The 26,176-nt window shown below is 37.8% G+C and overlaps 2 protein-coding genes across 9 annotated transcripts in view; both read left to right on the plus strand.

Moving 5' to 3' along the window:
• The window catches only part of kif5ab (kinesin family member 5A, b), a 581,587-nt gene that overhangs the window by 424,795 nt on the left and 130,616 nt on the right, over positions 1–26,176 (plus strand). The gene's annotated exons all lie outside the window — the stretch shown is intronic.
• tox2 (TOX high mobility group box family member 2) overlaps positions 1–26,176 on the plus strand; it is a 139,684-nt gene that overhangs the window by 43,972 nt on the left and 69,536 nt on the right. For 5 of the 8 annotated variants that reach the window (XM_079883539.1, XM_079883537.1, XM_079883541.1 and 2 more), the window contains exons 2-3: positions 8,918–9,010; positions 25,056–25,115. In XM_079883539.1, coding sequence (XP_079739665.1) covers positions 8,918–9,010; positions 25,056–25,115 — 153 coding nt within the window. The remainder of the gene's footprint in view (positions 1–8,917; positions 9,011–25,055; positions 25,116–26,176) is intronic. The other 3 variants (XM_079883540.1, XM_079883538.1, XM_079883543.1) reach the window with 1 other exon arrangement.

Here is a 26,176-nt window from a genome sequence, read left to right on the forward strand (position 1 = left end):
AGCACTTTTGATTTAGACGACGAGCAGATGGTTGTAAGTAGATTGCTTTCATGTTAAGAAATCACTTTCCTTCTTTTGTCTGGGCTGCAAACGGAAGATTATTTTAATGCGGCCTCTTTTTTTGTCATTACTGTGTATGGAAGGATGACATAACACCAAATACTCTGGAAAGAAAGAGGATGAGGAACGGAGAAGCCTGACGGCGCTCCAATGCCATTGGTTCAGCGACAGAAACCTGTTGCCAAGCTTACAGTCCAATTATTAAAGGAATATTTGTTGCTCGTTCAGAGCTCAGGACATTAGTTATCATGTTTCATTGAAATATCAACTTTATCTCAGATGTTTATCCTATGATTTCCTAACGAGAGAAAAATAATTCATGTGGAGAGCAGCTCGGATCATTTGTTGCGAAACGTTTCATATTGAGATTTTGCAGACTTCTATATCTTGGCATGTCATGAAACTCTAGATGGTGCAGTCTGATTGGTCCTTACCTCAATCTGATTGCAATCACATAATTCTCTGTACGGCACACCTGATTGGTTCCTGATGTATCAGTAGCCAATGAGCTCGCGGCTCAACCTTCAAATACTTGGTCAGTATTTTCTGTAGCAGTTGCTGCGCGCTTTCAGAAACCCTCCACCTTCCCCAGCTCCACCTGTGTAGATCTGCTACGGGTTATTCATGTATGTTATATTGTAAAGCAGCAGCACGTGTTACTTGCTCACAGCAGCGTGTTGTGTGTGTATTGGCAGTAGCAAGTCTTGTACTTGCTCTTTAGCAGCAGCAACAATATCCATAAGCAGTAATAAACAAAAGCAGCAACAATAACAGCAGCAGAGTAGCAGATCTATTCTGCCAAGACCAAACATATCAATATTGTCATATCGTAGCCTGACGTCGTCATACTCGAGTCTGATACTGCTCCATTGGGCTGTGATTATGGGGCGTGTTTCAACCGAACCAGGAAAGAAAATGCCTCTGCACTCAATTGGATAGACCTACAACCAATCAGAGCAACGGAGTAAGTGACGTATGTTCTTCATTCATCTTTCCGATCGACAAATGTCTTGATCGCAACGGATCAAGTCCAAACCGAACTTTCCGACCTCAAATGTTGTGGGCGGCTGGTGGTATAATTAACCACATAGCAACACCATAGCAACCACATACCATCACCCTAAAAATCACTCCTCCTTAGCAACCACATAGCAATGCCCTAGCAACCACCCAGAACAACAAAGCAATGCCCTAGCAACCACAATGCACCACACTAAAATTTACTCAGATTTTCTCAGCAACCATATAGAAACGCCCTGGCAACCACCCAGAAAAGCATAGCAACTGCAAAGCAACGCTCTAGCAACCACCAAAACACTTTAGAAACCACACATCAGAACATCAAAAATCACTCTGTTCCTCTTTTAAAATGAATGCGCTGTCGATATCTTCTTTAACAGACACGATGGCGGAATCTACACATCTCAGTTCTCCAGCGGCAGCCATCTTTGTTGTAAACGAATTTAACCCAAGCGCTCTTTGGTGACGTGGATGATTACGTTACTGTTGATCATCTGTCCATCATCGTATAAAGCCCGCCCTGACAATCTGATTGGTCCGAACAGCTCTGGTTCGAGCTCAGTTGCTCCACAACGCCAGACCGAACTTCACAACCTCAAATGTTGTGGGCGGGGCTAAGTTCAGGCTGGCATCCAGGCTAGTCATATCCATTATCATGCTAAAAACTCAGTTGTCATGACAGAACTACAGTCTTTCTGTCAAAAGAAACATCTGAGTACACTGAAAAAAATAATTCATTGGATTTACTCAATTGAATAGTGGACATTGGTTGCACACAAATTGTTTGCTTTGGTAGCCACTTACACAATTGTGTTCCATCAACACAGACTATTTATGTTCAATCAACAAAGTAAATTATACTAAATATAAATTCATAAATCTTTTCAGTGCATGAACCAATCTTAAATGCTAAGTTTACACACTCTTTCAGTCAAAGTAATTTAAATGGTTCTAATAATTTGAATGTAATTGAACATTAAACACAATTACACACTATCAAGTCTTCCCCTTTTCTTATTTTCTCAAAAACACATAAAATAACACTTAATTTCAACATTTATTCTCTCTTAATTCAGCCATATGCAAAGCATGCTGGGAACTAACAAGCACCGCCCAGTTTCAGTTAATGCAACACAAATCATTCATGTAATCCAACACAAATGGATTAAGTAAACTTAAATTTTACCTATATTTAAACAGATTGAACACAATCAAATTAAGTTTGGACACAATGTATAGCAATTGTGTTGCTTAAGCTCATTTTAATCAAGCAATTTGAACAAGCAGCAAAACTCATTTTTGTCAGTGTAGGAAGCATCAGACAAAGTCCTCGTTTTATCTCTTTTCTGTCTGTGAGTAACAACTGAGATGTTAAAGAGATTCTGTGTAAATTCTGTGCATGTTTTTACTCATAAGAAGTTTTGTTAGCATCCCTGTGATTATGTAAAGGCAAAAGGATGATTGAGAGTCAGAATGTGTTTTCAGTTTGAATCACATGATCACAGTCAGCATCACCTTGAAGAGAAACCCGCCTCTGATTGGCTGTTCTGAGTGTTGTATAGTAATGCATTTGAAATGAAAGTAACGTGATTGGTCTCTGTTGTTCTCACTCTGACTGTGAGTTTGACAGCCACAAAAAGGCACGATAATGTGCACGTGCACTTACAGACTCACTGCATACTTAAATCATGCTTTTTATTTATATTTTCAGTGGAATTTGTCAGTCATCATTATTGCTGTCCCTAGAAACTGTATAGTAATGCAAGGAAACCATAGGGAATGCATAACAATGCAGTTAAAACCAATGTGAACACCGACCTTAGCAACCGCATAGTAACGTCCCGGCCAATCACAAAACCCTAACAATATGGCCGTGAGTTTGGCTCATATTTTCTCCATAAATTGTAAAAATCTGCTAGAATATTTATATTTTAACATCTGCAAATATTCACAGCAGCTTATTTTCATTTCTACTCATCCGATCATCAACAACACTCTGTCTCTCTCTGTCTGTCCGTCTCACTCGTTTAAACAGGTCATTCATCTTCACATGGCCAAAACAATATGTTGATTGTACAAACACAGTTATTAACTGGACAGCTTCCAGCAGGAGTTATTTTGGATGTAAAGGCCTGTGGGAACATCGTGTGCTTTAGAGATTTGTGCTGTGATGCAACCGCAGAGAGAAATAAAAGCCATCGGTCGGATCACTCCTTCGCTTTAGATTAGTTTTAAGTAGCTAAATGTCACAGATAAGCATCGTCGTCCCACAGAAATAATGTGTGTGTGTCGCGGTTTATTCAGCTGGAGAATCTCAGCTCACCTCACTTCACCCAGGAATGTCCTGAATTTGAAAAATAATTAATAAAATTATTAATATATTTTTCAAAACAGTAAAAAAAAAAAAAGCAACTTTTAGGGTTTGAGTGTGTATGTTTGTGTGTCTGTGTATATGAGTGTGTGTGTTTGTGAGTGTGGGTTTGAGTGTGTGTGTTTGCGTGTGTGTCTGAGTGTGTGGGTTTGTGTTTGTGTGTGTGTGGATTTGTGTGTGTGTGTGTGTGTGTGTTTGTGTTTGTGTGTGCATGTGAGTATATGAGTGTGTGTGGGTTTGTGTGTGTGTTTGTGTGCGTGTGTGTGTATATGAGTGTGTGCGTGTGTGTGTTTGTGTGTGTATGAGTGTGTGTATGTGTGTGTTTGTGTGCATGTGTGTATATGAGTGTGTATGAGTGTATGGTGTGTGTGTTTATATGAGTGTGTGAGGGTTTGTGTGTATATGAGTGTGTGTGTGAGTGTGTGTGTGTGTGTATATGAGTGTGTGTGTCTGAGTGTGTGGGTTTGTGTTTGTGTGTGTGGATTTGTGTGTGTGTGTGTGTGTGGGTTTGTGTTTGTGCGTGTGTGTGTTTGTGTGCGTGTGCATGTGCATGTGAGTATATGAGTTTGTGTGGGTTTGTGTGTGTGTTTGTGTGCGTGTGTGTGTATATGAGTGTGTGCGTGTGTGTGTATGTGTGTGTGTGTGTTTGTGAGTGTGGGTTTGAGTGTGTGTGTTTGTGTGTGTGTCTGAGTGTGTGGGTTTGTGTTTGTGTGTGTGGATTTGTGTGTGTGTGTGTGTGTGTGTGTGTGTGGGTTTGTGTTTGTGCGTGTGTGTGTTTGTGTGCGTGTGCATGTGCATGTGAGTATATGAGTTTGTGTGGGTTTGTGTGTGTGTTTGTGTGCGTGTGTGTGTATATGAGTGTGTGCGTGTGTGTGTTTGTGTGTGTATGTGTGTGTTTGTGTGCATGTGTGTATATGAGTGTATGGTGTGTGTGTTTATATGAGTGTGTGAGGGTTTGTGTGTATATGAGTGTGTGTTTGTCTTGTATTGTGTTGCAGATGTTCTCTTCAACAGTACCCCATCCTCATTTTTCTGTTATCCTAATTAAACGCGCACACACACACACACACACAACCGAAAAACAATTCCCCCTATTTGCATAATGAGACAGAATCTGTGAGAGACTAACGAGAAATCTAACGATCTCTCCAAAGAGAAAGTCAGCCAGAGTCGGATCCGTTTCTGTCTCATTTATAAACGGCCGCCCACTTTTATATTAGTTTGTTTTGATTATGTCTAATGACTCGCGGACAGAAAAACACGTCTGTTACTGGACAGAACTTTAATGAAGCACCAGTTTAATGAAGATTCACTCACGCCGCTCTTTGAAGCATATATGAAACATATGACTAAAACATCATAAAAGTATCGTAAATTTAAATCAGAACATGTATTTGTTTCCAGATTTTGTGCTTGACAGACTTGATCACAGTGAACAATGAAGTTTCACGGCAAAAATAACATGGTATGATATGAGGATCTTCATGTTTCTACTCTCCTGCTGATGGAGTTCATTTACTGAGCAAGCGTTAAGTGTTTGGCATGATCATCACTTAAACACACACTTACTGAAGTACGCAGCCACACCACCTAGTATTTTATACTATATTTAATATTACTAAGTACATCCCTACTGTGGACGGCTCAGTGCTTTAGCGCCTGGAATAGAATCATTCCACCCGTCTAGATGCTTTTCAGGCCATAATTGCAACTTAATCTCTGGCACTATGCAATTTGCATTGTAATAATATCCAATATTCAAACTGCAGTAATGGTCTTGTGGTTTAGGGAATATTTGCATCTAGCAGCTGGTGCTTTGGGTTTCTCTTTCATGCAGATTTGGTCTTGTTTGTTTGTTTTTAAACGTCCCTTTGCTGGTTTATTTAAAGGAATAGTTCACTTAATAATGAAACCCTCAAATCTTTCTTCTGCTGAACACAAAAGTAGATATTTTGAAGAATGTCGACCAAACAGTTTTTGGACCCCATTGACTTCCATAGTAGGAAAAAAAATACTATGGAAGTCAATGGGGTCCAATAACCGTTTCTTCAAATTATCTTCTTTTGTGTTCAGCAGAAGAAAGATTTGAAGCAAGTTGAGGGTGAATAAATAGTGATGAGAGGTATATAATTTCATTGTTTAAATCATATTAGTTTTAGTTAACAGTAACAACACTGGTCTTATCGTGATCGATTCATTACTCAGAAGAACAATATGTTAAAGTTATGTTTGAGTTTCAACTATGTTTTAGTAGCCGTGTCGCATGATAACAGGAATACAAAACAACGTGTCATCTACTAATTTTAATCCACGAGCCTCATCTTCCAGTCAAACGAGTGATTTAACCACAATCATTCTGGTAGCTGTCTGGTTCGAAACGTTCAGAAATGTCCCCTAAAGTCACCCACGGGTTACAGTAAAGTGTGCAGTAAAGGGCAGGTCGATTACGGACACGTGCCGTGGTTAACAGGAAGACTCGAGGTGCAGAAAACCCCTGTTGTGTGTCTAAGTTTAGCTGTAGTGATGAGAGAGGCATTCAAATCAGAGAGAAAGAAAGAAAGAAAGAAAGGAGCATAGATGACAACATCTTCAATCTGTCTGAGCGATTAGCGTCGTGGCCGGCCCGATCTGCCACATCTGATGAGGGACATTCTCACGCGCTAAATACAGCACTTCAGATTTACTTGACAGCATATTGTTAGTCATACGACACTTTCTGGTTTACAGTGAAATGCAGAATCATCCAGCGCTCAGCCGAATCACTTCACGTGTGGGTTGTTTGCTTGCGTTTTCAAGACAATCGGCTGGCTGAGAGAAACTGATTGACATATATTAGTGTGAGGAAAGATTTGACATCAAACTTTATTAAAAACATGTTCATTTTTGGCAATGCAAATACAACACATTGACAGTATTATGATATAGTGATGGTATTACCGTGGTACTTTGAGATGTGCATGTCCATGAGATGTGTAACATAAACACCTGTTTTGTCTTTATCATATTTATATGCTACTCCACCGTTGAATGAAATCCAATACTTGTTTCTTACTAATGTTTGGTGTGCTGATTCCAGAAATAGTGCATGTTTTGCTCGAGCACAAAGAAAATATGATTCTGTTGCATTTTTTTGTTGTTGCTTTAAACAACTATTTGTAACTATTTGTCTTGCATTATCCATTAATCAGCAGAAAACTTCCACATAGACACGATTCCCCTCTTCCTCTGAGCCTGACGACAACTATCTGTTTAATGACATTATTTCATGCCTAATCCTGAATTCAAGGTTGGAATTACGGACAGATGTTTTCTGCATCTGTGGGTGTTTTACTGCATTCAAAGAGTGACAGAAAATGACAGATGTTGTGAAAAAGCTTGTGTTTTATGTTTCTAGACATTAAATGGAGTATTTAACATTATTCCATTATTAGTATTTTTCCACTCCTTTGCAGATTGCAAGTTAAATGATAAAATAAAAGTGATAAAATAAAAAATTATAAATTTTGAATACAAACTGAATACATTTTTGAATACGATAATTTTGAATACATTAAAACAACAACTTTTGACAAAATGTTTTAGTTATTTTAAAGCTAATATATATATATATGCATATGTAACGCATTACTAAATAACGTGTTACTGTAATTTGGTTTCTTTTTTAGGAACGGAGGAATGTAATGCATTATAATTTCCAAAATAACAAGTTACAGCTGTGTTATATCGCTGCCGACAGCGTGTTTTATCATAATAATAATAATAATAATAATAATAATAATGCATTTTATTTAAGGCGCCTTTCAAACCACTCAAGGTCACCATACAACAAGTAGCAACAGTAACAATATTAAAACAGAAAATAACAGTAAATGACTATGTCAATAGAAAACAGCAATAAAAAAAGTAATCATGGAAGATAAGCAGTTGTGAATAAATGAGTTTTAAGTTTTGAGCTAACGAGTCTGAATTACGGATGTTGACTGGGAGAGAATTCCAGAGACCGGGAGTCTTTGTTCATCCAGATTGTAAAAAGAGAAATAGCTTTTCAGATGCCCGCGATGTCATCTACTCATGGAGAGAGAACATTACGCGTTCTGTAGCTGGAAATACAATCATTATTTTGAGTTTATTTCTGTCAACGGTAAGAACATTATTGTTACTGTCAATTATGTGAGGGGAAGAAAACCTTTTCAACTGTGGAAAACTCCACATCTAATTTGTTAACACGCCTGAAAGCGCAGCGTGGGAAAACTTCTCGAGAAAGCATCGTGCGCGGAGAGCAATGCATCAACTTCTACTGTCGAGTCCAGTCCAGATATAAAAATATTTCAAAGTTAAAAAAGTCAGAAGAAATTGACTTAATTTTGTTTGTTCTGAGATAGAGTATGCACTTCCCAATAGAGTTAATTCATGAGCAAGAGGTTATTCTGGGTTTTCTGTACTAATTAAAACTAATTACATTACATTAACTAACTTTTGAAATAAAGTAATCAGAACAGTAGCTTGATTACTTTTAAAAGGAGTAATCAGTAATTTAATTACATTTCCAGAGTAACTTGCACAACACTGTATATAACTACATGATGGAAAGTTTTTATTGATATTTTTTAACTCAGCATCATCAAATTAGTTTTTATCCAAGATGCAGGGCTGTGCTTTGGGACTTTAAAGAATACCATGGTATAACCATATACATGTACCATGCTATTTTATCAATGAGCCTGAGGCCGTATTTCATCATCCGGTTGTAATTTTTCTCTCAGGTCATTTGAGAGACAGCGGTGTGCACTACAAGTACACTACACTAGTTTCATATGTCTCTCTGTGTGCTGTGTGTGTGTGTGTGTGTTTGGCACACTCTCTTGTGTGAATCATTAGATGTTGGATTGCTCCGAATCCTAAACCCAGACTGCCAAAACTCCTGCCGGGAGCGTTTCCTCAAACAAGCCTCACACACAGAGTGGGACAGAGGAGATCTCTCACACACACACACACACACAGATACATGAACACGCAGTGGGAAGAGGCCAGAATGACTGACTGAAATCAGTTCATATGTCATGATTCACGCTGAGCTCAATATGTTCCAGTGGCATTTAAGTCAATCATCACTTGTACTAGTGCTGATCATGATGTGATCAAACGCCTGAAGTATTAAAGGCACGCTTTACACCCACTGGATGATAAAACAGCTGGAAAAGTCCCATAAACACACATTGAAAGAGGGACCTGAGCCATATATCCATAATATTAGAGGGTGGATTATGGGTAAACACCTTAGATACTATAGTAAAAATGTCAGTGAGGGAAAGTCCTGTTGGGTATTGATGATGTTTTGATTTGTGAAGCTCTCATTGGTTGTCTGTCAATGATGAATCAGTCGTTTCACTTCTAAGTTGGGTCCGTTGTCCTGTGTTTTCTCTCCTCTCTGTCTCCTTCCGCCTCTCCTCTTCTCCATCTCTACAGAGCAGATTCAGTGTAGGAGATCGAGGTGTTAGGCTGTACGGCGCATTACCCGTGAGACACAACCCTGAGGAGAAAAGACTGCCCTCTTCAGGGGTGAGACCCGTTCCACACCTTCATCTTCCTCTTCAGCTCTGATACAAACCCTAGTGAGACGCTACTGACCAGAAACACACTCTTCACAAGGGGCTTTTGCCCAATAGCCGTCATTTCACCGTCTCGGTTAACTATAGACCCGATATAGTCTGGCTATAGCCTATTCGGACGGGACTGGTTTAACATGGAGAGGAGGGGTAAAGTAATAATTACCAGAGCTTCTCTGTGATTTTAGTCCCGTCCGAATGTGCATCTCAGTGATCATGACGGACAATGTCAGTAAAGATTACGACGACTTTTACCTTCAGTGAAAAGGTCCGGAGAAATGTCCTCAGGTAACACTAATCCCGTGCGAATAGACCCGCTGTAAATACGTAAATATTTCATCATTTCTAGTTTAAAAGTAGTTTTCTGCAGTTTTTCAAGTATGGAGACGCTTGAAAAAGCATCAGTTGCGTTCTAGTCGCTGGAACGAGTCTGTGGCAAAACTCAAGTGTTTCACACACACCATTCAGATCAGAAAGAAGATCGACAGCACTTGTTTAGAGGCACGAAACATCTTTTAGCGTTAGGTTAGTGCCTTTTACACAATCCAATCTGAAGTTAATTAATACATCGTTCGACCGGACATAACTGTTTTATATATATAAATATAGGTTATATGTGTTTGTGCACGTGATATCAGGAAGCAGCGTAACACACACATGATGACAGGAGTGACGGCGGTGTGTAAATCGAGTTACTCTCTCACTTCTGCTAGTTTACTGAGATCTCTTATCCTGTGCGGATTGACCATTAATATTACAGACGTCCTGTGGTAAAATTACACTCCATCTACCCTGGTAAAGTTAATCTCGTCGGAATAGGGCTTATGAGTAACCTACTTTTAGCCAAAATAACCTTGAATTTGGTTACATGTCGTTTTTGCTAAAATAACTTGTGAGATGAATGATATTCCATCATGTAAGCAAAGTCAACAGTGATTACAAGGCGTTTGGTTTTTATTTATTTGACATGTTCATATTTTAGATGACTAGTCAATTATTGGGCGATGGTTAGACGTCTATTAAATTTTCACTGACAGCCCAAATTTTGCGTTCAATCAACGTCTGGACCGTGTTTGGACGGCTATTAGACGTCTTTTAAACGCAAAATTGCTTGCTGGGATTATGGATTCCCCAAAGAACCTTTCATAACATTTTAATAATCTAAAGTACCTTTTTCCAGTATAAAGAACCTGGAAAGGATGGATGATAAAGTTCCTTCATGAAACCATAGATACCAATAAAGAACATTTATTTTTAGGAGTTTATGCAAGTACGCAAACACCATAATCAATAATGGAGTGTCTATTCACACTAACTCCGCCCACTGACGTCAAAATGACAGAAGACGCTGGATTATCAACAGTAGAAGTACGGCGCGTGGCAGAAAGTTTTGATGCAAATCGACCCGAGTTCAAATCCGTTTTTTGCTGAACTCGCTCTACTCCCTTTCCCATCACATATCAGATCGAAAAGGCATTTATTTTCAATATAAATGAACATATAAATTAATATTCATTCTAATTCCAGGAGAACAGCGAAGTCCACACCACAGCAATAACAAAAACAACATTGGAATCACTTTCAGACCAATTTTTTTTAATGATAAAAACATCCAATCAGAATCTGCTGACACACAAATATATGGTGAAATAACCAAACTGTGAAGATTGTTTCTGAAAGTATAATTAACATTTCCATTGACACAGCCACCATATTGGATTCGTTTGTCCACTCATCGTGGTTTATGTCGTCAGTTCGCTGGGTTTTGGATCAGGGTTTTCTCTAGCGCCCCCTGCTGTCTGACTGTGACTCTGTCTGTGGTGGTTTTGTGGTTCTCTGAGGGTCACATGATGAACTCAGAGTCTCTATATGTCCACATATGGCCACATTTCACACCCACCATAACCTCCCAGCCACTCACACACACACACACACACACACACACACACACCACATGCTACAGGATAAAGATTCAATTTGAGCCAAAAACCGGTCAAGTGTAACTACTTAGACTCACACAACACACAGTGGCAGCATCAGATGGTAATGCCATGACACTGAATGATCACCATGTTCATGCACAATGCTTTTGCATGGTATTTCAGAGAATATTGGTGATATTATTAGTTAGTGAATATCATGCGATGTGGATGTTGTTATTTTTCTTTGCTTTGAGCATGAGAAGAATTAATGTCTTTGTGAATTATTTCACCAAAAGACAGTATTTGACATGCATTTTTATAATGTGAGTTCTACAAACGCAGTCACTATAGTGCATTTGTTGAATGAGCAATGCACGTGAATAAACAGTCATTTTAGCACCATCTTTATAGATCGTAGGCATGGTTTTTATTTTGTGCTCATTCAATGGTGTTTTTGCAGTTGCAGATATACACAGCTTATGTTTGCAATGCTGGTTCACACACATACAAAAGTGACTCACGTTCAGAAGTGTGCATGTTTGACTCAGAATTACCTATGTTTCCTTTTTCACTTTCCGTTACTTGAAAGGACGTCCGTATTTAACAAAGTAAAACACGTCTGACTCACTGGAAAATCTCGAACTGCGTGTGCCCTCCGCTTTTCTCTTCAATTGATCTACTCAGCATATTAACTGAAAATGTGAAACTGTGGAAATAAACATGTTCCAAAACACAGAAAAATCCTCTGCGGTAGCTCTTCTTTTTGGAAAGATCTTCTCGTCGTCCTGCTCGAGTGAATACCGCCGTGTGCAATATTGTGGGCGGCTTCTTTTTAATTAGAAACGAGATGGTATTGATGTTCCAGAAACCGGCATCGTAAATCATTTATAGCGCCAACAAAGCAGCTCGCGCTGACCAGTCGTACCTCGACTGAGCCGTTATCAGTGAGAAAAGCTGGAATATCAGGGGGATTTTAAAATGGTGATTTCCTGGAAAATTATGCAGATTGTACATAGTCCCATTTGGTTTCCATGTTCATATTTCATTGTGCTGTGAGGCACTTTAAACAATACCATGGTATTTCCATCATTTACATGGCATATGTTTATATATATTATTTTAAATAATGTAATATTTAAAAAGTCCAAGAATCAGCATTTTGTAAGGAAACGGAAAAAACAGCTTGGATATGCAATGGTTTTTGAACATATATGGTAAAACTTAGGTTTACTTTAACCTTGAAATTGTACAATTCTGATTTATTACTTTAAACAATAATATTGTATTACCTTTATATAGTGTGTTAAAGAATAAGATTTCCCTGACATGCTTTTTTGTAATTTTATAGTAAGTTTGTATTTTATTATTTTAAATATTTTAGTGACAATAAGCATAAACTTATAAAAAACATCATAACATGCATGCATATACAATGGGTTTGGAGCATGTGTGGTAATACTATGGTAATCTTTAACCTAGAAATTGTAAAATTCTGATTTTTAGGCCTGGAGAAGTCATGGAAATTAATAGAATCTTTTACAAATGTATATATAAAAATAATCCTCATCATCAAAGCCTGGAAAAGTCATGGAATTTTATTGGTCTAAAGATGTGGGAACCCTGAATTCTCAGGGACAATTTGGACTATTTTAATGACTGCATTATCATCATCATAAAGCATAGAAAGTATAGAGTGATATACAGAAATATATATTTGTTGCGGACGGGCCTGATGCATGTGTGCATTTCATTATTCTACAGTTAGTCAAAGTTCTTTCACAGAGTCTTGACACTTTCATAAATAAAACTGAAAAATATCTTTTTTTTTTTTTACAATGCCCAGAGTTCTGAGGAACGATCTAAAAAAAGACAGTGGTAAAAAAAAAGAAAGGTAATCTTTTTTCTTTTTTGCTCAGTTTTCCGGATGCGTACCTGCATTTACATATGAATGGTTTAAAATTATCTGCCTTTTATCAAGCGTCTCCTCAGCCGCCTTTTAAGAAGTCTAACCAAACCCTGGCATGGAGGTTGAGCTGAGAACAAGCACTTGAAGATCTCAGAGGAAACGTGCCGTTTCTCCTCGGCCCGTGCGTCAGGTGTTGCGGTGAGGGAGGGAACCAGCTTTAGGTCTTTGTTCGGTATCTTTGCATCTCCACACACAGGGTTCAGTTAAAAGTTGGTTCAGTTAAACATCCGCTCACTAGCTAAAATAACCCCCCCGCACTCACACACCCACCCTCACCTTCAGCTTCCTCTGGAGCTGAGCGACACACACACACACACACACACGTACACACTCACACGCACACACACTCACACACATGCACACATACACTCACACACATGCACACATACACTCACACACATGCACACACACACTCTCACACCCAACCTAACCATCAGCTTCCTCTGGAGCTGAGCGACACACACACACATGCACACATATACTCACACACATGCACATGTACACACTCACACACATACACTCACATGCACACATACACACTCACACACATGCACACACACATACTCACACACCCACCCTCATGTTCAGCTTCCTCTGGAGCTGAGCGACACACACACACACACACACACACACACACACACACACACACACACACACACACACACACACACACAGACCCCCTCAGCTTACTCTGGAGATGAGCAACACACACACACACACACACACATGCAAACATACACACTCACTCACTCACACACACACACATGCACACATACACACTCACACACATCCACACATACACACACATGCACACACACACACATGCACACACACACAATCACACTCACACACAAACACACTCACACACACACACACACACACTCTCACTCACACACACACACACACACACACACACACACACACACACACACACACACACACACACACACACACACACACAGTTTTTATAATACAAAACAGTCCTAAATGATTCTGTAGTCATAATCCAGTAAGAGTAAAGACTTATAAAAGGAATTTTTATTGCAGCTTTGAATAGAAATATTTGTGGTCATATTGAGAGCTATGACTTTTGATTGAACATTTTTGGCATCTTTTGGTATCAGTTTTCACTCTGAAACAAATAATTACAAAGTCACATTGAATTAAGCGTCGAGTAGAAAGAGTAAAATACACATTCAGAATTTGCTCAGTTTATTCTCATCGCTGTCGAGTACGAGCTCTCGAGATATTCATGACATCTCAGTTATGATTCTTCTTTAGGTGTTCTTTATCTCACAGGTGAATGTTATTGCTCGTTCATGCATCAACCTGGTCTCAGATGTTCCTCCGAAAAACTAAAAACTACAACTTTTTATGACAAATAAGAGCCAATAGTTGCCATACAGTAAATGTATAGAACCATAACATGAACATTTATAGCAGCTCAGCTCATTTGTTGAGAAATGTTTGAGTTCATATTGAGTTTTTATTTTTATTTTTACTTTTGATAGCAGATTTTGATTAGGCAATTGAGATATTAACGAGATCTCATTATGAGTTGGTGGCATTTCATCTGTAAGTTAAATGTTAAACAATCAATGCATAACAGCTATTAAAAACCAAACACCCACTTTTATTATATAAAGACAACGTGAAATCTGATTGGACCCGGATTACACACACACTACTCTTAATATATCTCTCATTTTATTGTGCATGATTCATTAGTGTATGTTATTTTGTTTTTATTTTTATTAAAAACCGCTGATGTAACTAACGCCGCATGTGCAGGCGAAACATATTAACCAAAAATATCATATTCTAACAATATTCAAAATAGAAATCTTTTCTAAAAATGTATATCTTTACTATCTTTAGACTTTTGAAAGGTAGTGCAAATTGTTACACAATATTTCTATTTTAAATAAATGCTGTTCTTTTTTATTCATCAATGAATCCTGAAAAAAGTATCACAGGTTATAAAAAATATAAGCGTAATAAATCATCATATTAGAATGATTTCTGAAGGATCATGTGACACTGAAGACTGGAGTAATGATGCTGAAAATACAGCTTTGAACACAGGATATAAATGACACTTTAAAGTATATTAAAACAGAAAATGTATGATTCGTTATTATTTTTTGATCAATTACTGTATAAAGACGTGCTGTAAGTCATAAAGGTGTTTGTATATGAACTCTCAGTCCTAAAACAGGCCTTTTTTTGAAGAAAGCTATTGAGTTTTGTTCCGCGCGCGTGTGTGTGTGTTTAGGACGTGATCCGGTGTAAATATGTGATTCTTGAGCTGTAAATAAGAATGAAACACACAATAACAGTCACAGCTGGAGCTGGCGAGTTTGTTGTGGCACTTGAAGACTCGTATATGATTGGCCAATCAGGGAACATGGAGGCGTGGCTCAATCTCACACACTTCTGCACTGATACACATGTCTGTTTATTGGGTTGTTTACATGTTAAATTGGTCGAGGAGGTTTTAACACTTCACATTCACATTATCTGAATGCATTCCCGTCGTGGTCCATTTGCGATTCAAGTGTTTGATATTAATGCTTTAATTTATTTGAATGTGTAAACACGTCCAATTATCGTAATTTAGCGTGGTTTGGCGTCGCGTGACGCGCGATGTTTAATTGGGTTCTGCTCGTGTGCGTCTGTGTAATCATCAGACCATCGTTCATATGTCACATCTGTACATTTAATTCCTCCTCATTTGTGAGACTCTGACACATTCCTGCATTCTGTTTTTCCTTTCTTTCCTCCTCCGCCTGATTTGGAGAGACTTGCATAGTCAATTACGCTGGAGTTTGAGAGATGGAGTGCGCTGGAGTTGCCATATTTTTTGTATGATATTAATATTTCATAAGTGCCATTCTCAGCTGAATATCTAAGAGAGAGCGCCTATTAGATTCGGCACTGCCAGAATATTATTCATTCTCTGGAGAGGAGACGAGCACCGGTAGCTCCCGTCATTACCTCGGCTGTTCTCTCGGATCCGGAGCGCTGTTCTGGCAACAGCTGGATTGTTTGAGTTGTCGGGTCCAAGTTGGCCTGGACGAGCGCACGGGTTGCCAGATTACAGTAACTGAGACCAAATAAAAGGTCAGAAGCAATGTGAATTGGACTCTGGTGAACTGAGTTAAATTGCATTGTGAATTTAGCCGATTAATTAAGCACTCGGGTGCGAGGTCATGCTGTTTCACGTCACTGTTGTGTGTGTTTAACTGTATTTACCAATCAGCATCCGGAATCATTTATAATTTGCATTTAAAATCAGATTTCTGATTGGATGAGCTGCGTTTTTATTCTTCGTGAAGTTTCTTTGTGGCTTAGTACAGTCAGACTAATGAACTGTTATATTTGTGGCGAGAATGATTTCCTGATGATTATTAATAGTGGTTTTAACTATTTAATTAACTTTATTATCATATTACTGTCGCCGTCATTTTTTAAAGCTCAAAGACACTCACATTTGTGCATTTAAAGTGATTTTACCATGGTTTAACTCCTCTTTGCAATGCTTATTGCATTATTGCATCATGTTTAAAAACTTCAAAAGTTCAAGGCTGCATGTGAAAATGCTTCTATTTTGCATTTCTGAGAGTTGAATATAAATGTTTCACTACAGATTATATCTTGTAATTTGAGTCTCAAAAATAGACACGCATTCAAAAATGTCTCAAAATACGCTGTTGCTTTATGAACAAACGCTGATGATCTGAGAGATTTGAGATGAGCATCTCGAGCTTCAATGGAAAAAGAAAATCTGACTGTTTGTACAAAGAGTCACATGATAACGTAAGTAAATGAGAATCATTGGTCACAATAATGCAGCATCTTTTAATATTTAAAAACCTTGCAATACTTCTGTTTCTATAAGATAGTCAGAAATACTCCAGAATCTTTTTAATATTGAATATTTAACTGTAAAAAAAAAGACATGATCAATTAGTCATAACAAAATGTTTTTACATTACTTGAACTTAACAAAATAATTTAAGCAATTTCAACTTTTATAATATGAGATTTGACTCAAAGGTCACCTTATGTTGCAAAAATCAGTTTAATATTCCTTATTTTGAAATGACTTAACTTGATTATACTTAAATAATTTAATTAGCAACTGAACTCAAGCTTTTAAGTTGAATTTTTTTTTTTTTTTTTTTTTACAGTGTAGTATATATTTATACTTCTAAAACCTTACATTATTATATATTTTCCAAAGTCCTAAAACTTAATTTCCGGGCTTACCGTGGTCATGCCATGAGAAATCAATGAGGTCTTTGTACCATTAAAACATCCTGCAAGTTTCTGAGCTAAAATCATCCTCATAAACAAAGCATTTATTTAATCAAGCTCCATAAACGGCTTGTTTGGATATTGCGGGATCTGTGACGTCACACGTGCAAATACATTTGCATATGCCTTCCTCCAGAGCAAGACATCGACCAATAGTTATTCATCACCACACCATAGGCCCCGCCCACTAGTGTTCGGTCACTGAACAGCTGATATCTGGACGTGAGCGTCGCGTCAAAAGCAGATAGAGCCATTATAATGACTGACACTGTCTACACCTGATGCGCGCTCAGTTTCTGATGGACTGGAGTCTGTCGAGAAGAACGTTTGCTTTGACACAGTTGGTTTGAGTCTCTGTAGAAGGATCCCAGCATCGGAAACAAGCGGATGGTTTATTTTAATGGCGTTCCGGAGTCAGCGAGGCACAGTTTACAAAGAAACTTCAGTTGACAGAAGAAGCCGTGACTGTATTGAATCTGACAGCATGTTAGGGCTGCACAATTAATCCAATTTGTAATCGCAATTAAAATCGTTTAAAGGCGCAGTTACAAAAAAAAAGTTCACTTACATTATTCTGTGTGCTTAAGATGTGTTGTTGTTCTCTCTACAGCTTATCTTAAGGGGTTTTTCCCCCATTGTTTGAATTTTTTTGTTTTAATATAACATTATAATACCATGCATATATTGACTTTGATTTGGTTTCTTGAAATATATATATATATTTGACATTTGAGGCTTAATGCTATAGAAAACCAAAAAAAAAGTTTTTCAGGAAGAGAGTTTTCTGCTGGTTTATTTTGATATAACAATATGCATGCAGTGGCTTCAAACAGTGGCATAAAGCTATTCAAAACACCATTCAATGTAAATTGTGCTAATCGTAATTTATAATCACAATTACAAATTCAAGGGAATAATCGACAATTATGATTTTTGTCATAATCGTGCAGCCCAACAGCAGGTGCACCACAAACACAAGTAAATGATTACATAATGCTCTGTCTGTGAATGACGGTTTTATATGGATCATGTTTTCAAACAGCGAGTGTGTGTTGACACTGTTTCCTATGCAGTGATATTAGCCAATCACAGCAGTGTCTGTTTACCGACAGCCTTAAAGGAGCCGCGCCTTAAAAACTGACTTTTCTTTTTTGCATATATATATATATATAGAGAGAGAGAGAGAGAGAGAGAGAGAGAGAGAGAGAGAGAGAGAGAGAGATTTGTATGCAAAAAACTTTATTAACATTATAAGTGAACCTCAAGGAACATATTTAAACAATAATAATAAAAATGTCACGATCCTCTTCAAATGAACAAAATCCCAGATTTTCATTGTGTTCTCATACTTTTGGAGCTATTGTACCATATGCATCAGTCGATCTCAGATTTCTATAATGCAAACAAACTCACACAGAGCCCAGTGGTGTTCATGTGGTCTGCAGCTTTCTCTGAAATTCAGATGCAAAACAGTCTCTTTCTCTCTGCCATCTATTAGTGCACAGTAAATATTACATGAGCTTTGGATATTACTGGCTTCGGCATGAGTGCATTTGTGTGTGTGTGTGTGTGTGTGTGTGTGTGTGTGTGTGTGACTATATTATTTTATTGCAGTGTTCCTTGTTTATTGCTATGGCACATGACCTACTTCCAGCCTCCCGTACTCGGCACGAATCACTCGAAGTGCCCTCCATCTCCACGGCCGTCCCCGCAGAACAATTACACGGCAAAAGGGGCCCAAATGGAGATGTTTGTACTAAATAACACGTGTGTAATTAAGCACTAATGAGCTCTTGTCACTGCCGAATGTGCAATTAGACGGGTAATAGCAAAGCCTGGTGTGGCAGACGTGCCGAGAGAGAGCAGGACTGGAATAATATAGTCACGCTCCTCCTGTAGGATGTATAGCGAGCACACTATGCTAATGTTTCGCATGTATTGGATGACATTTGTCAAAACGTGCAGTATACAAAAGAACACACTGCGTGAGATACTGTATCCCACAATGCAATGCGCTTGACCTTCTATATCCAGACGTGAAATCAATCACAATCGCTTTCTTGACTCCTTATTTTATCCCATTCTGTGTGAACCTAGTCATGTAACAAGCATACTTATGTTTGCATTGTTTATTGTGTATGCAATTAGATAGATGCAAAAGATCTTAATTGTCATCTGCACTTTAATACAATGAAAGCCTTATTTTGTCCGTTCCTCTCAGGAAAGAAGAGGCTCGTAAGAAACACTAAATATAAGAGAATAGACTATAAGAGACAATAGCTAGTAAGAATAATACACAATACGGTACGAGACAATACAGAGTCAATACACAGTATGAATAAGAAGAAACAAAATGCAATTAGAACACAAAAAATAAAACTATTTTACAGTATAATGATAATAAGGATGAAGTTGCTGGTAATGAAACACATGCGAGACTTTTCATCACTGCTTCAATAGAAAACCCTAAACATCTGTATTTATGCAGAGCAGATATTATTTGGGAAACACATGTGTGTGTATATATATATATTTTTTCAGTATGTTGTGAACTCTATCCACACGCAGGTGTTTGCTGATGATATATATCTATCTATCTATATATATATATATATACTGTATATATCTTAGTATGTTTTGAGCTCTATCCACACGCAGGTGTTTGCTGATGATATATATCTATCTATCTATATATATATATATATACTGTATATATCTTAGTATGTTTTGAGCTCTATCCACACGCAGGTGTTTGCTGATGATATATATCTATATATCTATCTATCTATATATATATATTAGGGCTGTCAAAAGATTAATCGCGATTAATCGCATCCAAAATAAAAGTTTGTTTTTAATAATATATGTGTGTGTTATGTGTATAGTTAAATTTGTATATATAAATACACACACATGCATGTATATATTTAAGAAAAATGTGTTATTTATATATATAAAAAAATTATATTTATATATAATATAAACTATATAAATATATACAGTATATGTATGCAAATATTTCTTAAATATATACATGCATGTGTGTGTATTTATATATACAAAATAATTATACACAGTACACACACATATATTATTAAAAACAAACTTTTATTTTGGATGCGATTAATCGCGATTAATCTTTTGACAGCCCTAATATATATATACTGTATATATCTCAGTATGTTTTGAGCTCTATCCACACGCAGGTGTTTGCTGATGTTCATCTGTGTTTGTGGTCATGGCTCTTTCTACAGGAACTGGCTTTGAACGGAAGAGTGTGATATAATTCTGTATGAGCTGTATTAATAGAGTTAAAGACGGCTGACAAACGCTTTATACATACATACTGAATGTGGTGTGTCTCTTGAATGAAAATATACCATGATTGATACCAGATTGAAAGCTGTTTCATGCTCATGAAGGCTGCATATATTCGATAAAAAATACCGTAAAATTCTGTAAAATTGTGAAATATTATTACAGTTCAAAATCTCTGTTTTCTATTAGAACATATTTTAAAATATAATTTATTCCTGTGACGTAAAGGTGGATTTTCTCCAGTCTTCAGTGTCACATGATCCTTCAGAAATCATTCTAATATGATGATTTGATGATCAAGAAACATTTCTGAATATTATCAGTTGAAAACAGTTGCGCTGCTTCATATCTTTGTGGAAACAAAGAAGACACAGTTCCAAAAGAACAACATTTATTTGAAATAATCTTTTGTAACATTATAATTGCCTTTACTGTCACTTTTGATCGCTTTAATGCATCCTTGAAAGTATTCATTTCTTTCAAAAAAAAATATAAAATCTCACTGACCCCAAACTTTTGAATGCTAGTGTGTATATATTTCTGTGCACACGTGTCTGAATGTAATAAAGTCTGCAGATAAGGGGGAAATCTTTTAATCTTCCATTATAACTTCACACCACCTCCACACTCTCTCTCTCTCACACACACACGCACACACACACACACACACACACACACACACACACACACACACACACACACACACACACACACACACACGCGCACACACACACTCTCACACACACACACACACGCAGACCAAAGCCAGACAAACAACCCCAACTAGCTGAGAATGTCTTTCTGCTTTATTAACAATCTTATTTCCATCTCAATGGCCATTAAGTGTGAGTCTTTTTTTTTTTAAACAAAAGTTATTGAATGATCTCTGATCTTAAATTAAATCCTCATGGATTTTCATGAGAGATTTTTAATATATATACGTATATAAATATAGATTGTAATGTCTATTTTTGGTTCTTCAAACGGCTCAGTTATGCAAAAACACCACCCCCATACTCTCTCTCTCTCACACACACACACACACACACACACACACACACACACACACACACACACACACACACACACACACACACACACACACACACACACACACACACACACACACACACACACACAGTGTGAAAGGGTGTAATTTGTAAAAACTGTCTATAGTGCATTTGGATATATTTGCATTGTAATTAGAAGACGGGGGGGCAGATATCATAGTGCATTTCTAGAAGACGACGATAAACAAAACTATCAGTGCTGCCTTTAGTAGTGTGTGTGTGTGTGTGTGTGTGTGCAATGGGATGCTACAATGCTGTATTATTGATGCTGCAGTTTGCTGTATAGAATATATGAATGCATGATGAATGTTTAGCGCACACACACACACACACACACACACACACTCACACTCATATGCGTGTGGGGGTGGGGGGTGTTCACATTAGAAGTGCTCTACGACCCCCATCAGCTGTTTGACGGGTTTGTCATTATGTGTGATGTTGGACGGCAGTGTAATATCGCATTTCTCTGTGAGGAGAGAGAGATGGATGAGGAAGCCCAGAAAGAAAGAGAGAAACTCTCGGATTCTATAGCGTTACATTTCTCTCCTGCGTTTACCGTCGCATGCAATGCATGACGTGAAACACTGTCACAAAAACACTCTCATGATGTTAAAGTGGGGCTTTTGTTAATTCAGTAGGGATGCACCAATCTGCAAATGTTGTGTAGTGCTGATATGATCATGTACATCTATGAAGACTGATATGAAACAAACACTATCAGACTTCTGAAACTGCTTGATATATTGTGCGTATGGTACATGCTATCTCCTTTCCAGAGCTGGCCGTTGAGTTTCTGCTGTCATATTGATTTGTGTGGTTTCAGCAAACACCACAATGACGCACTGCCTGTTTGCGTAACTATTTTTTTGTTTTGGCTTGTTTGTCTCATAACTGTTGTCTAAATATTGTTTTTTCCAATTTGGTTTTGTCTAACGAGTGATTATGAAGAATTTAAGACGTAAATTAAAAGAATGAAAGAAACGATTAGCGAGTTAATTGAGTCCTTTATTTCTTAAGTTTCTTTGATTAAAAATAATTATTTCTGCACTCCTCAGATTAGCCTTTTTATAATATATACTTCTCATATTGTACGTTTTTCTCCCTCCTCTTATATTTGACAGCTGATTTGAGATGCTCCATGTGGTCCTTCTCTTTTCTGACAGCGTTTGCTCGTCCTGCATCTTAGCATGCATTTAAACATAAGTTCTGAGTAATTCACCTCAGATTCACCAGGGCAGGAGCGACGTGTTTGTTCTCAACCTTTCAATCTGAGGACACAAGCTGCAGGGCAATTGTGGTCGCTTCTTAAATTCTCTGTTTCGAGCTGTCATATCCTTCCTTTCACACCGTTACATGATTTCAGGACGGGTCTCGTTTTCACCTGTTCTGTCTGACAGTAGGAAAAGTAGTTTGCAAATGAAATATGAGCATATGAGGAAGTGTATAAGAGATTTGATTCAGGTAGAGTTTGACTACTTGCTAAGATAACAATGTGATCTTTAATTCACGAGTTCACATGTTAATGAAATCTGATGTAATATTATAATGCGTATTTGGCTTGCTGTTCGGAATTCGGCCCGACCCCAGAGCACTCCCCCCTATAAATGTATAGATCATAGGTATCTATGAGCAGACCCAGCTGAATGTGAGGTGATGGGGTGGTGGCGGGATGCTGAGAAATTAGTCATGAGACAGGAGGTAAAGGAAGGCTTTATTTATACTGGCTTCTTCTTGTGTTGATTGGATGATTACCTGAACATGCTCCTCCCGAACTTTGTTACATAAAACTTCATTTATTAATCTTGCAATGCAATCGTGCAATGCGTTGTGTGTGTGTGCATATGTAGATTTTATGAATCTGTGAAAGCTGATTTTATAAGTCTATGGTTGCCCATAACCAATATCATGGCCAATATTATTAACCAATGGTGGTTAAAATCCAATATGATGGCTGATATTTTGCCTTCTTACACCGTGTGCTAACCAGATGCGAATCCATAAGATTCCAGCGACAAAACATTTGTCTGTCTACACCAGATGTGACGTGAATACGAGACTCCACAAAATCAATCCCTAATCACAGCCAATCAGAAGAGCGTGTGGGCGGAGTCTCTCTGCAAGTGCACTGCACTCACAACCAAATCAATCCAAAATAACAGCCAATCAGGTGATCATGTGGGTGGAGTCTCTGCAAGTCACTGCACTCTCAACCAAATCAATCCCTAATCACAGCCAATCAGAAGAGAGTGTGGGTGGAGTCTCTCTGCAAGTGCACTGCACTCACAACCAAATCAATCCAAAATAACAGCCAATCAGAAGAGAGTGTGGGTGGAGTCTCTCTGCAAGTGCACTGCACTCACAACCAAATCAATCCAAAATAACAGCCAATCAGAAGAGAGTGTGGGTGAAGTCTCTCTGCAAGTGCACTGCACTCACAACTAAATCAATCCCTAATCACAGCCAATCAGGTGATCATGTGGGCGGAGTTTCTCTGCAAGTGCACTGCACTCGCTACCAAATCAATCCAAAATCACAGCCAATCAGAAGAGCGTGTGGGCAGAGTCTCTCTGCAAGTGCACTGCACTCACAACCAAATCAATCCCTAATCACAGCCAATCAGGTGATCATGTGGGCGGAGTCTCTCTGCAAGTGCACTGCACTCTCAGTGTTCATAATCAAATTCATAAATAATACACCATTTTAACATTATTAAAAATACATACCGAGTTACTGAACATAAAATACTGTCATAAAATACACTTGTTTGTTCACATTGAGTTCCTTTAATTTATTTCTTCCTTACAGTAGTTCTGAGGTAAATGATCCATTTTCGCTTTCAGTACGGCTATAAGATAATTCAAAATTATATTCAAACTCACATTAGATGCTTTTAACATTAAAAAAAGCACATAATCGGTACCTGAGATTATCATTATCATAATTTGTATGTTGTTGTTCCAGCCGCGACATTGCAGAAATATAAACCGTTTCTAAAATAGGATTGTTGCATATCGCCATCGCGGCTGGTTAGGACAAAAACTCTGATTAACACGCATAAAAAGATGCCTTTTCATCGCATGTTACAGTCGTGTCATGTCTGGTTAGGACGAGGTGTTATAAATGCAGCATTCTCATTAAAGCTCAGATCTAGAATTGCAAATGAATATTACAATGTTTGCAATGCTGCATTAGAATTTCACCAAAAGAAGCAGAACATGCCCTATAATGCTGTCTAGTTAGGAAACACACTCTTTCTCTCTCTCTGTCTCTCTCTGACGGTTTTGATGGAATTGTTCTTTCCCTTTTTTTCCACGTTCTGTCTGATATGCAAATCATTTTCCTTTATCTCAGCTGTCTGACCAATCAAACTTTAATCTTCTTCTCTCTATCTGCCCGCAGTTTGATGGTGACAACATGTACATGAGTGAGAACAACCAAGAGTTCCTCTCCCCGAGTCAGGTGAGATTCAAATCCCTCAAACCTGGTGTTTGAAAGCCTGGATTTACAGCTTTCTTAGTTCCTTATGTTCATCTTTTCCAGTGTTTTCAACCAAATAACATAGGAAATGGCTTTTTGTTCAGTATATTTTGGATTTTCGTGTGGCTTAGAGACCAACGATATTAACATCTCGAGGATCCGGATATACTCATGAGACCAGGAACAAACGTGAAACTAGTCTAATGACATGCTCTTTAGGAATATTAATGGCCAAATCATAGTGAATATATTCTGCACACTGTATATTGGTAGTTCTGTGGGATAAACATGAAGAGGATCTGATAAAGCTCCTCCACTCTCTTCTTTTGTCTTGGTTTGTTTACTCTGAGACTCTTATTTGACATCTGTCTGCGGATCTTCTTCGCTTGACCAGATTCAGGCAGTTCAGACTGATTTTTGCCTTTAACGCTGTAATGTTACACACACACACACACACACACACACACACACGCAGACCAAAGCCAGACAAACAACCCCAACTAGCTGAGAACGTCTTTCTGCTTTATTAACAGCGTCTCTCTTATTTCCATCTCATTGGCCATTAAGAGTCTTTTCTTTTTTTTTTTTTAAACAAAAGTTATTGAATGATCTCTGATCTTAAATTAAATCCTTGTGGATTTCCATGAGAGATTTTTATTATATACGTATATAAATATAGATTGTCTATTTTTGGCTCTTCAAACGACAGTGATGCTCAGGAAGAGAAATAGTTATGCAAAAAACAGCTTGACAAGATTGAACTAATTATCTTGCATATGAAAACACATCATCTTGACATTCACTGTTTTTATTATTATATTTGTGTCTTCTTTTTTAATTGTTATATTATTAAATTAAAATGGTTTAATAAACTGGCATGTTTCACAGCATGTTTTACTTCTGTAATGTATTTCAGAGTCTGTAATTCACAGCATCCTAGTGCTATTTGTTTATGTGTGTTTGTGTCTATGCAATTCACCATTCGCTGGGAGTTTGATTGACAGACGATCTGACCAATCATAGCGCAATGACAAAACAAAGTT

The sequence above is a fragment of the Squalius cephalus genome (assembly GCF_949319135.1).
Source record: "Squalius cephalus genome assembly, chromosome: 10".
Taxonomy (NCBI): Eukaryota; Metazoa; Chordata; class Actinopteri; order Cypriniformes; family Leuciscidae; genus Squalius; species Squalius cephalus.